Below are 14,544 nucleotides of genomic sequence, written 5' to 3'. Positions count from 1 at the left end.
GATATTGTGTATCCCCAAATTTCCATTCTTTATATGGTAGGCATTAACATGTCATTCTGTTTCAGTATCATTTGAGTCTGTAGGAACCCCATTATATGAGAGAGTGAGCAATAACCCTGCATATCACCTTGTGAGGTATCAGTTAGGCTAACTCTGAATACCTAATAGGCCTAGGATTAGAATGTGGGCCTAAAAATTAAGTATGGAGATTCTGCTTGTTTGCAAGTATAGAAATTAGGGATGTTAACATGCATTTTTTTGGTGAATGTTAATCACTGAAATGTACATGTTTACAGGCAAGGCAGGGATGTGTGTGTGGGGGAGAGACTTTAAGCCAGCTTCCCACTAACACCAGCTCCCACAGAGCCAGCAGTGTGGTGGGGGAGAGGAGACCTGTGTGTTACTGTGAAGGTTAACCAATGAGCCAAAGCTCATCAGTTAACTGTTTAAACGTGTGTCATATTTTCAGTGACGACCTGTTGTCCCTCCTTTCAGTGACCGCCTGGACAAGTTGCTTTATTGAAGCTAATAAGAAATTTGCTGCTTCATCAGCTATTTTGATACACTAGCTTTTGTCTCCTCGTTGGCACTTGTTTTTCACAGTAATGGTGTGTGTTTCTGTATATACATATCCAGAGCTCGACAAACCGCTGTTTCTACTTGCCCATGGCGAGTAGATTTCAGCTGGTCACTCCATGCATCCCATTCACTGGCGCTGCGCATATGCGCAGTGCCGGTCTGGGGCATGTGTGGTGCGGGGCTGGCGAGTAGCTCTTGCCGCAGTTTGTCGAGCCCTGTTATATCTATATATGAAACATGTTACCTTGCACAGACACTTCAGTAGAAATATTAGCATTTAAATTTATGTTGTAGGTTCTGGAATGGCGTATAGTACACTGCATTTCAAAGTGGTGTTTTTTTGTTTTTTGTTTTTTTTAAATAATGCCAGGTGGTAACTCTTTACATTTGCAATCAGTGAACATGTTTTTTAAATGATTATTTTGTAACTTTGGTTCTATTTCTGTTTCTTCTAGGACTCCTGTTCGCCAACAAGTAAGCTCCAGCGTTTGCTGGCTGAGTCTCGACAGATGGTTGCTGATCTGGAGCTTAGCACCCTGCTCCATATTGCCCCTTCTTGCAGTCATAACAGCAGCAGTATTAATACGGTATTTATCAATTTAATGTGGCTAGATTTAGAATACTAAGAAGAGTTACTGTGAGTGTTCTTTTCTTTTTGTTTGGTTTGTACTTTGACATTATAGACATGACATTTACTGATGAGAAAATGATTGTATATTTTATTATGATTTAACTGAGACAAATTTTGTTCTGTCTTGCATCCATTTATTTTCATATGATCTGGACAGAATTTGGCTTGTGTGATTTAAATACAAAGAAGTAAGATGTTTTTTGGAGCAAATTGTGGCAGAACATCAGGTAATGCAGAACATAAAGATGAGTTCAGATCACAATTAGCTGTTTATGCTTGGTATCATTTATGGGGGAGGGAGGATGAAATATAATGTATTAAGTCTCAATGGAAGTGCATGAAAATAATCTGTATATAGTTATCACAGGAGTATATTTTTATCAATGTGCCCTATTCAGAACATTCTGCACACAGAATATTGACTTTTAAATCTGCAATATGAGCTTTCTTCAGAAACTAACGACATAAACTTTGATCTAGTGTCAAAATATTTTTTAAAAATTATATTAAGTTTTTTCCTAATGTACACTGGCCAGCTAATCTGTCTTGAAACTGAGCTCACCAAGGCTGTTTTAAATTAGGCTTGAAGGCATGATTTTAAAGAGTCTACCATAAGTCTTTGGCATGTATTAATTTGTCCCTGCTAGATTAAGTTCTCTCTTAATTTTAATTATTTTCTGTATCAGCAGGGGTAATGGTTATGGATGTATTATAGCGATGGAGATTATTTTATAACTACTGGACTTACCCGGCATTGCCAGGAAACCGGAGGAACAAAATTTAGAAAAACAGAATCTGGTCCTGACAGCCTCCAGCCACACCGCAGCTGCCAGTGCCTGACATCTGGCCATTATGGCAGACCCCCATGCTTTTCTACTGCTGCATAAAGCAAAATCTCTGACTCAAAAAAGAGGCATTGCAATGTTAAGAATCAGAGCTATTTGACTTGGCAAACTTAGATACAAAAGTCACAATAGAAACTATGTCTCTGTTTTCTTCCTATGTCATGAGTCTTGGAGCCATTAAAAGCACAGTGGAAGAGAGAGCCCCCAAATCACCATGGCTTGTTTCCCCACCATTGCTGGAAGCATATAGAGGCAGGCCCCTCTTCAGTAGTGCTGTTTTGGCTCCTATCAGATGGTATTTTTGCTAATTACCCTTGTAGAAGCTAATTTTTTTTGGTAGGAAAGTAGGGGATAGGCATGCTGGGTCTACAAATTCCCATCCAAGATCTGAGTGTAAGGATGTGTCAATCAATGGGGCTGGCCCTTCTGAATCTGAGAGATTTCAAGGTGACACCTCAAACTATTCTCCCATCTTTTTTAATGAAACTATGAGTCAACTACCTGAGCCTGCTGGCACCTCTATAGTCCCTCCTCCAGCACCACCCCCTTGACCCCCAATCCTGCCCTACCCCTCACTTGCCCCCAACAATCCAGTCCCCCTGGACCAGCCCCCCACATTCATTTCTCCCCTCCTCTCCCTCTTCCCCCTCACCTAGAGTGAGCCCTGGAAGCAACCCGCCCACCCATTGGTTGGCCACCAGGCCCTGAGCCAATCGCAGTATTGAAGAGGGGCCTCCATATGTTTCCAGCAATGGTGGGGAAGCCGCTTCTTCCCACACTGCCAAGCTCTGTGCAGTCCCGGGGAGAGGCGTCAGTCTCTCATCTCTTCCCCCCCACAGTACCTTAAAGCCTTCTCCTGGAGGAAAAGTTAACCCTTGCAAAGTTTGGTTGCTGTAGGTCTTATAGTGTCCACGTTATTAGAGCACAAAAATACAAACGTTCTCCTTTATATATTCGATTCTAGGTGTAAATGATATTTTTACATGATAATAGTATTGCTGATTTTGTATGAAAGATTTTCTGGAAAATAGCATTGTATTAGGCGCTATTTTAGCAGTAGAGAGCTCAGTTAGGGCAGATAAATGCATATGCCATATTCCTACTTCTCAGGTAAAAAGAAAAATGTGGAAAAAACTAGATGAATTGGAGAGCATATATTTACATTTCTCCAGTTTTGAATTCTGAATCAATGTTTATGATCCATTATAAAGTTCTTTTCTTAAATCTGCACTTCATCTTTTTATTTTATATTGTAGACAACAGAGTTTACAGAAGAAGCTATTTGCAAAGCACACCTGCCAGCTATGGGAGAAAGTGATAGAAAACTTTCACTGTTTTCTTTATGATCTTTGGTGAGGTTCTGCTTTTCTGTCTTATTTTTTATTTTGAAATGTTTATAAATGCAGTAATTATTTTTCTATTTGAAATGGGCCTAGTACAAATTTCTAAGTCCATTTACAATAAAACCTATATACATGAGAGTCATAGCAATAAACCACTGTTAGCTAATGAAGCCAGTAATTCCTCAGATTTCTCCCTCAGAAAAACCCTGGGCTGTTAGACATTGCAACTCCAGCCCTGAACCTGTAATTCATTCCATATAGGCATTGGTCTGTGCAGCACAGGGCCTCACTGAAATTATTGGATCTGTGGGAGGGCACAGCAGTTCTTTCCAGGTACAACGCATTCCAAGATGAAGGCCTGAGGCATTACTGGAGCAATGAAGTGGGGAGTGAATTCTGTAGTCAAGGGTCCTTTACTGATAATGTTCTGTACCAGCCCCCAGAACTGGAAATCTAGAGATAGTCCTGTGGAGCTGATCTCAAGTGTCAGGGAAATAAGGATTCCTCTCTAAAACATAATCTATGATAGGCTTTTTTGTCAAAATAAAAGAAAAATCCCACTGTTGCTATCATCAGTTGTAATACAAGTGTAAATAAAGGAATTGAAGCTGGCAATCGAAACAGTGTGTTGTCTAGACCTACTATAATGCCTCACTTAACATTGTAGTTACATTCCTGAAAAGTTTACTTCAAGCAAAATGATGTTAAGTGAATCCAATTTCCTCATAAGAATTCATGTAAATAGGGGGCTAAGTTCCAGATTTTTTTTTCAGCAGACACAAGGCAGTATCTATTTATATATTTGAGAATTTGTCTGACTGTGCATGAGTGTGTCTGCCTGTGCCTTTGTTAGGTCAAGAACTCCTTCTACTTGGAAAGAGCTAGGACCACCAAATTCTATATACAGTTTCCTCTTGTCATAACTTAAACCAAGGCAAGGGTTTGGTTATAACAGGAAAATGAGATGTGCCAAAAATGGGGTTGCTTCTCATAAAATCATACAGAAAAGAGACAATCATTAGGCAGATGAAAGGAGCTGGCTGAGAGTGCCTCTCCATGCTTCCAGGGCTGTACCAACCTTGAGCCTTCCACCTCACAGGTGCCCTTTAGGGAGGATGGGGGCACTGAACTCCCACCTCCCCCCATTTGTACAGGAACATTACTGGTTTCTCTTGTTCGTGAGGGAGCCAGAAGAAAGTGCCCAGTTTGCTGTATTCCTCACTCTGACTGGGGAGGTGCAGGGGGTACACTAACCTGGATCTGCCCTAGCCAGGATTAGGGAGCGTGGGAGGGCTGAAGCTCCCTCCCCACCCCCAATTTGTATGTGAACATTGCTATCTGTTCCCCTTCATCAGGGAGTGGAAAATGCATAATTTGCTGCATTCCTCTCTCTGGCTAGGGAGCGCAGAGGGCTGATTCACCTGACCTGTCCCAACCGAAGGACATGCACTCCTCCTCTTGCTGTGCCCAGTGGAACTGCAGTAGCCATGAAGAGGCGCTTCTCACCTGGCCCCAAGCTGTTGCAATGAGGGAAGGCTGAGGTAGTCCTCTCTTCCCTGGGGCAGCCTGCATACTGAATCACTCATCCCCAACCCCACCCCAGAGCAATGATTTAAATGAAGAACAACAAAAATTAATTGAGTTAAGGACCCAAGCAATGCCAGTTAAATCTTCTAGTATACATATAGGCTGCATCTACACTGGCAGTTTTCTGCGCAAGAACTGTTTTGCAGAAGAGTTCTTATGCAAAAAGTCCTCCACAAGAGCGCATCTACTCTGACGTGCTTTTCTGCAAGAGTGTCTATGGCAGTGTGAACACTCTCTTGTGCAAGAAAGCTCTGATGGCCATTTTAGCCATAGGGGTTTCTTGCACAAGAAATTCATGTTGCCTGTCTACACTGGCCTCTTGCGCAAGAGGGCTTATTCCTCGTGGGGAGAGGAATAACTCTTCCAGAAGAAGCCCTGTTTTCTGATGCTGTACTGTAAATTTACTTGCGCAAGAATGCGTGTGCAGTGTAGACACCTGGCAAGTTTTTGCGGAAGAACAGCTGTTCTTGCTCAAGAAGCCGCCAGTGTAGACGTAGCCATATAGTATAAGTTTTAAGCAATGTAATACTGCAAAAAGTGATAATCGTAAAGTTAGTTGAGGTGGTGGAATCAGAGGATGGAAAATTTCCCAGGAAGTGTCTTACTACTAAATGATGGACTAGCACTTGGCTGAGCCCTTGAGGGTTAACATGTTAATGTAACCTCATGCTTTAGAGTCAGGGTCACCAACAGGTCGATCACGATCAACTGGTCGATCGGAGGCCTCGACCAGTCGATCGCAAGGCCTCGACCAGTTGATCGCGGGGCGTCCTGTCCACCCCGCCCCACATTTCCTTCCCACTCCCGAGAAGCCCCACTACCTACCTCAAGTGAAAATGGAGGTAGTGTCGGCTTCCCGGGGATGGACAGAAGTCCCACAGCTTAGCACCACTTCCGGCGATTCTGGAAGTAGTGCTAGCTGCTCTGCCGGGTGTACAGCGGGAGGGAGCATTGGCTCCCTGCGCTGCACAGGAGGGGAGAGTCAGCCCCGGGGGAGGTGCGCGCGTGGGGGGGGGGGTCAGTGGTGGGGCAGGTGCACGCGGGGTTTCCCTGCGCTGGGGGTGTCGGCCTCGGGGCAGGTGCGTGCGGGGTTTTTCCTGCACCATGGGGTTGGCCCCAGGGCAGGCACGCGCTGGTTTCTCTCTGGGGTGGGGAATCCTGGGAGGAGGCAGATGCAGAGGACTCTCTGCCTCCACTGGCACCCCACTCCCCAGCCCCCATTCTCTGAACTCTGTCCCCACTCCCTTGTCCCCAGCCACAGAATTCTGTCCCCACTCCCCGAACTCTGTCCCCACTCCCCTGTCCCCAGCCACAGAACTCTGTCCCCACTCTCCTGTCCCCAGCCACAGAGCTCTGTCCCTATTCCTGTCCCCACTGGCACTCTGTCCCCAGCTGCACTCTGTCCCCTGCTGCAGAACCCTGTCCTCTGCCCTCCTGCCCCCCGTTCCCTCTTCCCTGCCCCCCGCCGCAGAACTCTGTCCCCACAAAATGTATAATTATAAATGCTTCATTTTAGATTTAAATAGCATGAATAAAAAACAGACCATTTATTTCATAACTATAAACACGTGATTTTAATTTTATACATCGCTTAATTTAAAAATAAACTGTTTATCAGAATGTGTAAGTAAGGGCTGGGGATAGCAAATGATGGACAAGAGGAGAATAGAGAGGGCGGGGCTTCAAGGAAGAGGCGGGGCGGTAGATCTTTGCCTGTTTGGAGATTTAAAAAGTGATCTTGGGAAAGGTTGAAGACCACTGCTCTAGAGGTAGCACGGACTAAGGCAGGGAGAGTAAACACAGAAGACATGCCCATGGCAGTGGCAGCTAATATTTCCCTGCAGAAATTGAACGTGATGATGAACTCACGCTATCCTACTGGAATGTACCACTCTCTCCTCTAGATGGTGCATACATGGCTTCACTGTGTGTGTGTGTGTGTGTGTGTGTGTGTGTGTGAGAGAGAGAGAGAGAGAGAGAGAGAGAGATTTACACACTGTATATGTGGGTTTAAGAGGAAGAGGCAGACAGACATGCATTGTCCTGTTAAGTATATTGACTCCCAAAATTGGTGGAAGTAGTGGTCCGGGTGTGGAAGGGGGTGTGCTGTAGTACTCCCTGACTTGAAGTGGTTTCCATTATACATCGGGTTTACAGTTTGGTTCAATATCTGTCAGCACCCCCATTAACAAAATCGTTCGGGCACCCTTGCTGACTCCACTTCAGGTATTCTACCCTTGTAAATACATAAGGAGATTCAGGCACAGAACTCTGTAGCTGTGATATCCAGCTTTGTGGAGATGGTATGGAGTGGAGGGATCGATGGGGTGGGGGACATCCTGACATCAGCACCCCTCCCTCTGCACCTTCAAACAGCAAGCAGGAGGTTCCCGAAAGCAGCTCCAGGGGGCAGCATGACAGTGGGAAGAGGGACAGCTGCAGCTGCATAGCTTACAGTGGGGGTGGGCAACAATTTGGATGGAGGAGCCTCTCCAAGAATTTGGTAAGTGGTTGAAGGCTGTACTCTTTTTCATTATATTAATAAAGGAGATGTAGGGATCTGGGATGAAGGTTGGATGCAGGGAGCTTAGGGTAAAGGATTGAGGTGTGGGATCTGGGAGGAAGTTTACGTGAAGAAGGAGATTGTGACTTTAGGCAGCGAATTGGGGTATAGAAGGAGGTGCAGGGTCTGAGAGGGGAGTATGACCTGGGGTAGTGGTGCAGGGGTTTGGGTTGTGACCTGGTACCCTTAGTAGCAAGACACTTCCTGGGAAAATTTCAAGGGGATTGGGATTGGGTACAGGAAAGGATTCTGGCCTGGGGGAGAGGTGTAGGAGGAAGGAGTGCAGGGTTTGGGAGAGGGTTGTAACCTGGGGCAGGACTAAGAGGTTGCAGATCTGGCCAGCAGATCATATTTTGACCAGTCCAGCTTTACGGGGAGCTGATGGGGGACTGCTAGCCTACCCCAGTACCAAACCCCCACAAGTACAGGCTGCTTTTCCAGAAAATCCTGCAAGTAATGGATAAAGCAGGTAGCCAAACAACATTATAAGGGAGCATTGCACAACTTTAAACAAGCATGTGCTCTAATAGATAAGCAATGTAACAAAGAAACAGCAACATTAACAGGGACAACATTAAATGAGGGGTTATTGTATTCCGATCTAGGTGAGAGGACATAGTTAAATGCCAGCAGCTTCATTAAAGGAAAAATGTTGAATTCAAAAAGTCCAGCCAAAGACAGAATCAAAGCCATTATGGGATTTTATATAAAAACCAACAGCCTGACTTGCATCTAGAAACCAGTCAGGCTCTGAGCACAGATATAATATGCTCAAGGTGTAAAATAACTACAAAATGCTGAGCTGCTTGAGCATGATCCGATAAAGCATTAACAACCTGTTTAACTTTAAGCATATGAGAGATCTCATTTTCTGAGTATTGAAGAAGGAACATGTCCACAATCACTCGCTGCAAATCTTAACACATGGTCCTAGAGACAGTGGCATATTTCCTATTTAAATCACCTTAAAATTAATAACTGAATCAAAAACAATCATTACGAAGTTTATAGCAGACAAGAAATAACTTTAATGTATGTTTATATATTTTTATTTAGAGACAGAATCAATTAATTTTAACTGCTTTGAAATCCTCAACAAGAAGTTCTGTCTTAATTTCCTGTTTAATTGATAAAGCTTTGGCCATCTTGGGCTTCGACAGTCAGTTCATTTTTCCTCTAGAAAAGAGAGAATTATTTGGAGGGAGTCTAAAAGCCCTAAAATAGGTGAAATCAATGAGAAAAATGATATTTTAAGTGCTTGGTAGCTATGGCATGCACATTGCTTGTAAATCCAGACTGTCAGGATTACACGGTAAAAATGAGTAATCCTTGTGCAACATGATAATTGCAGACCTGTTAGATGTTTACTCAGAAATGAAAAGAATGTATCTAGTGATGTGTCCCTGAGGGAGATTGTTCATATGCATTTCATTCTATGAAATAATTTTTTTCCTATTGACATCTCTCATATCTTTTCTGGTACAGGCAGTCCCTGGGTTACATACAAGATAGGGACTGTAGGTTTGTTCTTAAATTGAATTTGTATGTAAGTCGGAACTGGTACATATTGTAGGGGAAACTCTAGCTAAACATTTCTCCAGAGCTCACTTTTATTCTCCCACACCTCACTTCCCTCAGTCCTTTATTCTCAAGCTGAGGAGTCTGCTGAGAAAAGCCGCTCCACGTTTCCCTGGTCTGCTGGGGGGAGCGCTAGCTGCGCGTCTCCCTGGTCTGCTGGGGGGAAGCAGCTAGTGCGGGGTTGCCTCACCCCGTTTGTAAGTAGGGATCCGATGTAAGTCGGAACCATGTAACCCGGGGACTGCCTGTTTTTCTTTTTTTATGTAATGAAAAAAAATGCAGATATGTAGTTTCAGTTTTTAGTAGTAACATCTTAACATGTTTACATTATCCTTCTTTATCCAGATGCCTTGGATTTTGTTTGGAAAAAAGAAAGACAATATCCTTACTATCTGCCAGGAACAAAGCAGATGTCTTTATTAATTAAAATGTATTTTGGAAACGGAAGATCATTACTACATATAAGTTACAATGGACAGATACTAAACATTTGGCCATACTTCTCATGAATGTTTGATAATTCTACAAGTGTCAAAAACATACAACAATATGCTGGAATGTATTCTGTATTGTTGAACCATAACTTAGAATTGTGCTAAATAAGATGGAGAAGCAACTGCTTTTTTATAGCTCAGTACTCAGGTTCAATTGGTAGCCTGCTTTTTTAAAAGAAATATTAAATGTGTAATTATTTACTCCATAAAGGTTACTTTTTAAAATATAGAATTATTTTTCTTACTACTTCCATAGTTGTGCATAAATGTATAACAGTCAAGTATTTATTCCTATTAGTTGATTGTTTTAATTCTGAACATTTTGCCATGTAAATAGATTAGAATAATGTTTATAGGAACTTGCTAATTAGTGCAGTAACTAAGATATACTGCCTACCTGGCTGAAATTTACAATATCCTTCACCCATAAAGATGGGCAAAATAATGGTTTATGGTCTATTTATTCTAACACAAGCTTCTTGCAAGATCACAAGTTGATATGGACATTTTAGCAGTATATGATAATAGCAATTAATGTAATGTGCACAGTCTTTTTAAAATATTTTAACTATAGTTTGTGTGTCTGTGATCTCTGAAAAAGTAGAAAGGATCCATTATTGCATTTGAAAATGCTTTTAATGAAAAAGGCCACACAACCTAATAAATACCATGCTTTCACTTCTTAATCTCTTCCTTATATCCTTACCATTTTACTTTGTGGTACTGGTGAGAGGGAGGGATCCCTGCTTTCATGACAAGGACTGGTTCAAAACAGGCTTTCACAATAATTTAAAAAACAGCTCGCATTCAAACAATCTACCTGCTAATGAGCACTGCAGTTAATATTCTCACATTATTCTGACAGTTAAGAAGTCTTTCCTAAGGTCCAACCTAACCTCCTTTCCTCCAGCTAAGTCTATTGCTTCTTGTCCCATCATCAGAACAAAAAGCATACGTGATAAGATCATGATGTTAGCACTATAGTCAGGTCTATCCTAAATCTTTGCACCTATTTAACTAAATTGGTACATTTAAAAAGAACTATTTAAATCAAATCAATGCAGCCACCCATTGTGGATGCATATATATGTGTTCATACAAGAAGAGTTCTACTATTTTTTTAAAATTAAATCAGTACATAGAATCATAGAACTGGAAGAGACCTCAAGACATCATGGAGTCCAGTCTCTGCCTCATGGCAGCACCAAGCACTGTCTAGATCATTCCTGATAGATGTCTGTCCAACCTACTCCTAATTTATTCCAGTGTTTAACCACTCTGACAGAAAGTTTTTACTAATCTCTAACCTAAACTTTCCTTGCTGTGGTTTAAGTCCATTGCTTCTTGTCCCATCATCAGAGGCCAAGGAGAACATTTTTTCTCCCTTCTCCTTGTAACACTCTTTTAGATATTTGAAAACCGCTATCATATCTCCTCTCAGTCTTCTCTTTTCTAAACTAAACAAACCCAATTCTTTCAGTCTTCCCTCATAGGTTATGTTTTTTAGACCTTTAATCATTCTTGTTGCTCTTCTCTGGATCTTCTCCAATTTCTCCACATTTTTCTTGAAATGTGGTGCCCAGAACTGGACACAGTGCTTCAGTTGAGGCCTGTTCAGTGCGGAGTAGAGTGGAAGAATGACTTTTCATGTCTTGCTCGCAACACTCCTGTTAATTCATCCCAGAGTCATGTTTGCTTCTTTTTTTTTTCAACAGTGTCATACTGTTGACTCGTGTTTAACTATGATCCCTAGATACCTTTCTGCAGTACTCCCCATTCAGTCATTTCCCATTTGTATGTATGAAACTGATTGTTCCTTCTTAGGTGGAGTACTTTGCATTGGTCCTTGCTAAACTTCATCCTGTTTACTTCAAATCATTTCTCTAGTTTGTCCAGATCATTTTGAATTTTGACACTATCCTCCAAAGCACTTACAACCCCTCCCAGGTTGGTGGTATTTGCAAACATAGTAAGTGTACTCTGTATGCCGTCATCTAAATCATTGATGAAGATATTGAACAGAACTGGTCCCAAAACAGACCTCTATGAGATCCTACTGGTTATGCCCTTCCAGCATGACCATGAAGCAATAAATCATAAAACTGATTAGTTAAAGTGATACAAAAATTTTGTGTAGGCAGGCGCTAAGAGTAATATCATGGTAATAGTATGGATGCTTTAATAGTGTTGCTGTATTTGTTTGAATTCATGTCTGGAGTAGTGATGTAACAGTGCAGTCAATTAACCAATTAGCAAAAGCTTTTAGGTTAATTCTGTAGACTACCCCATTCCTCTCCACCCCACCTCCCTCTACCAGTAAATTTTTTAGCAGGCTGGCCAGCAGCCTGGCTCAAACTGGCTCCGGGACCTACCCCTGCTGTGGCTCTGCATTTAAAGTGTATTAGGTGACAGCGGGCAGGCAGCTTGACTCAGTTCTGGTTCATGCTGGGTCCGGGAGCTCAGACCTCCGCCTCTGACGGGCTGCTGCCACCTCGCGCTATTGTCTCTTTATCAGCGGCAGCAGCACAGGGCGACAAGCAGCAAGAGGATCTGTTTTTTAAACTGGCTCCCCTCGCAGACTAGCTTCCACCTTACATCCTATGCTGCTGCAGGCTCCACCCATGGGGGCTATTGACTAGCCGACTAACCAATAAGAATTAATGAAGTTACTTGACTATTCAGTTAACCGATATTTAACATCCCTAGTCTGGAGCACTCACACACCACTAAATCTTACTCTGAGTATGTAGTTTATTCTGGGCATGAGATGGAAGTTTACTACTCTTAAACTGGAAGACAGGTGGAATACTAAGGTGAATTTATTCATATATTAACAAACCTGCAAAACAGATTGCAATCTGAGGCTTTACATGGGGTCTCAAACTAAATCAGCTTCCTAAAAATGGGGACTTATTTTTTAAAACATTACAAATAGAGACATTTTCTATTTGATAATGTATGTTATTCTATTAACAGAAATTAAACTTTAACTGCTTTCATCTATGGTGTAACAAACCATTTGGTCTTTCTAATTAGAAGTCTAACAAACAGAAAATAACAGCTTTTAAAATTAATTTGTACATTAATGGAAAATGTAGCTTGTATAGACAAACAAGCTTACTATAAAACAAAACAAAATAGTCCTTGATTCAAGAAATCTTCATCAAATAAAAAAAAAACTAGGGAGAGTTAACAATTACACAGTAGAGATAGAAAAAATTAACTTAACTCTCTCAAATATTTTCCTTTCCTTTAACTGATAAACCAAAACCCTTGCTTATTAGGGCAAATGCCTAAAGATAAAGTATCTCAACTCCTAAAGAACACTGATATTTAAATGTATTATATATTCAAGTGTCTTATGACACATAACTTCTCTTAAACTAATCATAATAGCTCATGATTTCAAATATTTTTTCTGTATTAATACAGTTTTGGTGACTTCTTTTATGAGAACATGTAAAGTATTCCAATTAAAATACTTTTTTATGTTTTATAAACTCTGTTATAATGGCATAATTAATTTATTCAGCTTTTTTTAAATTATAGCTCACTTAGAGCTTAAATTAACTAGTCTGTTGGGGGGACAATGTCTCATAGAGATAATGAAGAACTTTTATTGAAACAAAAGAATGAGAAGAAAAATCTCTATTTAACATCACTTGCGCTGCCTATGAAATGCTAGTAATTAGTAAGACAAATGGTGAACTATATTCAGGCACATCTAGTCCACATGAAAATGTGTTTGTATTATTGCTACCTCATTCTCCCAATCCCCCACTATTACCCTTTTGTTTGCCTCTCATATCTATTAAATCTTTATTTTAACCAAACTCTTTAGCATAGAAACTCTCTTTTATGACATGTTTGTACAATGCCTATCACAATGGACTTTGATCACTGATTGCATGCTCTACATGCTACAATAGTATATATTCAGTATACTGTATATAGATCCATATAAACACAAATCTTAAATGACATCCCCAGGAATAGTGCAGCAATATTTAAGTTTAACTGAGTGCTTTCATACTTTCTGCTAAAGTATGACATCTATACAGGTATGCCTGCAAATATGTTTTGGCTTTTACCAAAGCACAGGTTCTATAATAAATTACTATGCTCTCTAAAGTGCGCTAATAAATTTGTATAGAAACGGGCCAAGCACAAAAGTAGCAAAATTTGGTAAGTTTAAAATCACACAGCAATGTTGTCTTAAGCTTTCTTCAGTGTGGCCCACATCTGCATCTGACTAGGGTTTGCTTTGTCTGCATTTGCAATTAACTGTTCAGGATTGATTCAGGTACTGCTTATTAGTAGACAGGTTTCTGTGTGCAAGTGTTAATAGTTGAACCATGTACACTTTCATTCATTTCAGCTTTTTGTCAAAGTCATCAGACTGCAAATGATCTCTTAATATAATCAGTGTAAGCTGTCCTTCAGTATGCTGGAAGCAAGAGGATTCTATTGTATTTATAAAATCACTTTGGCTATTTTTGAGTTACACAAATAGAGACAAAACTAGCTTTACTATAAGCAGGCTAAATGGACTAAGGAAGGGTGGGAGTACCAAACTTGTGTTTTCATAACAACTTGATGTGAATGCAACTGAAGGTGGAGTGCTTAATTTTTAGAAACCTTCCTGACCCAAATCTGAAGTCGAGGAGGAGTGGATTGATTTAAATTAGATCAAGATTTGTGCCTGGTTGCATAATTCACTCCAAGGGCGTAATTGATTGCAGTCTCTTGCTATGAACTGTGTACTATCCTACTTGGGAAGAAGAGTAATTAAATAAGAACAATCCTAGCTTGTGAGCAGGCATTGCTTCCCCTCAACCTTTTTCTGTTGGTGTCATTTCAGGCTCTTGAGTACAGATGGGTGCTTTTTTCATACCCCGACTGCAATCCTAGGGCCGGGGGAGGG

General features: G+C 41.2%; 1 protein-coding gene across 4 annotated transcripts in view; it reads left to right on the top strand.

The window, feature by feature from the left end:
• CCDC62 (coiled-coil domain containing 62) overlaps positions 1 to 14,486 on the top strand; it is a 42,242-nt gene extending 27,756 nt beyond the window's left edge. For 2 of the 4 annotated variants that reach the window (XM_075898588.2, XM_075898586.2), the window contains 3 exons: positions 1,035 to 1,166; positions 3,312 to 3,407; positions 9,472 to 14,486. In XM_075898588.2, coding sequence (XP_075754703.2) covers positions 1,035 to 1,166; positions 3,312 to 3,401 — 222 coding nt within the window. In that variant the 3' untranslated portion in view covers positions 3,402 to 3,407; positions 9,472 to 14,486. The other 2 variants (XM_089775130.1, XM_089775131.1) reach the window with 2 other exon arrangements.
• Positions 14,487 to 14,544: the final 58 nt, after the last annotated feature.

The sequence above is a fragment of the Pelodiscus sinensis genome, chromosome Z (assembly GCF_052426305.1).
Source record: "Pelodiscus sinensis isolate ZL-2025 chromosome Z, ASM5242630v1, whole genome shotgun sequence".
Taxonomy (NCBI): Eukaryota; Metazoa; Chordata; order Testudines; family Trionychidae; genus Pelodiscus; species Pelodiscus sinensis.
Note: the sequence above shows the minus strand (reverse complement) of the source record. Positions and strands in the feature narration are given on the sequence as shown.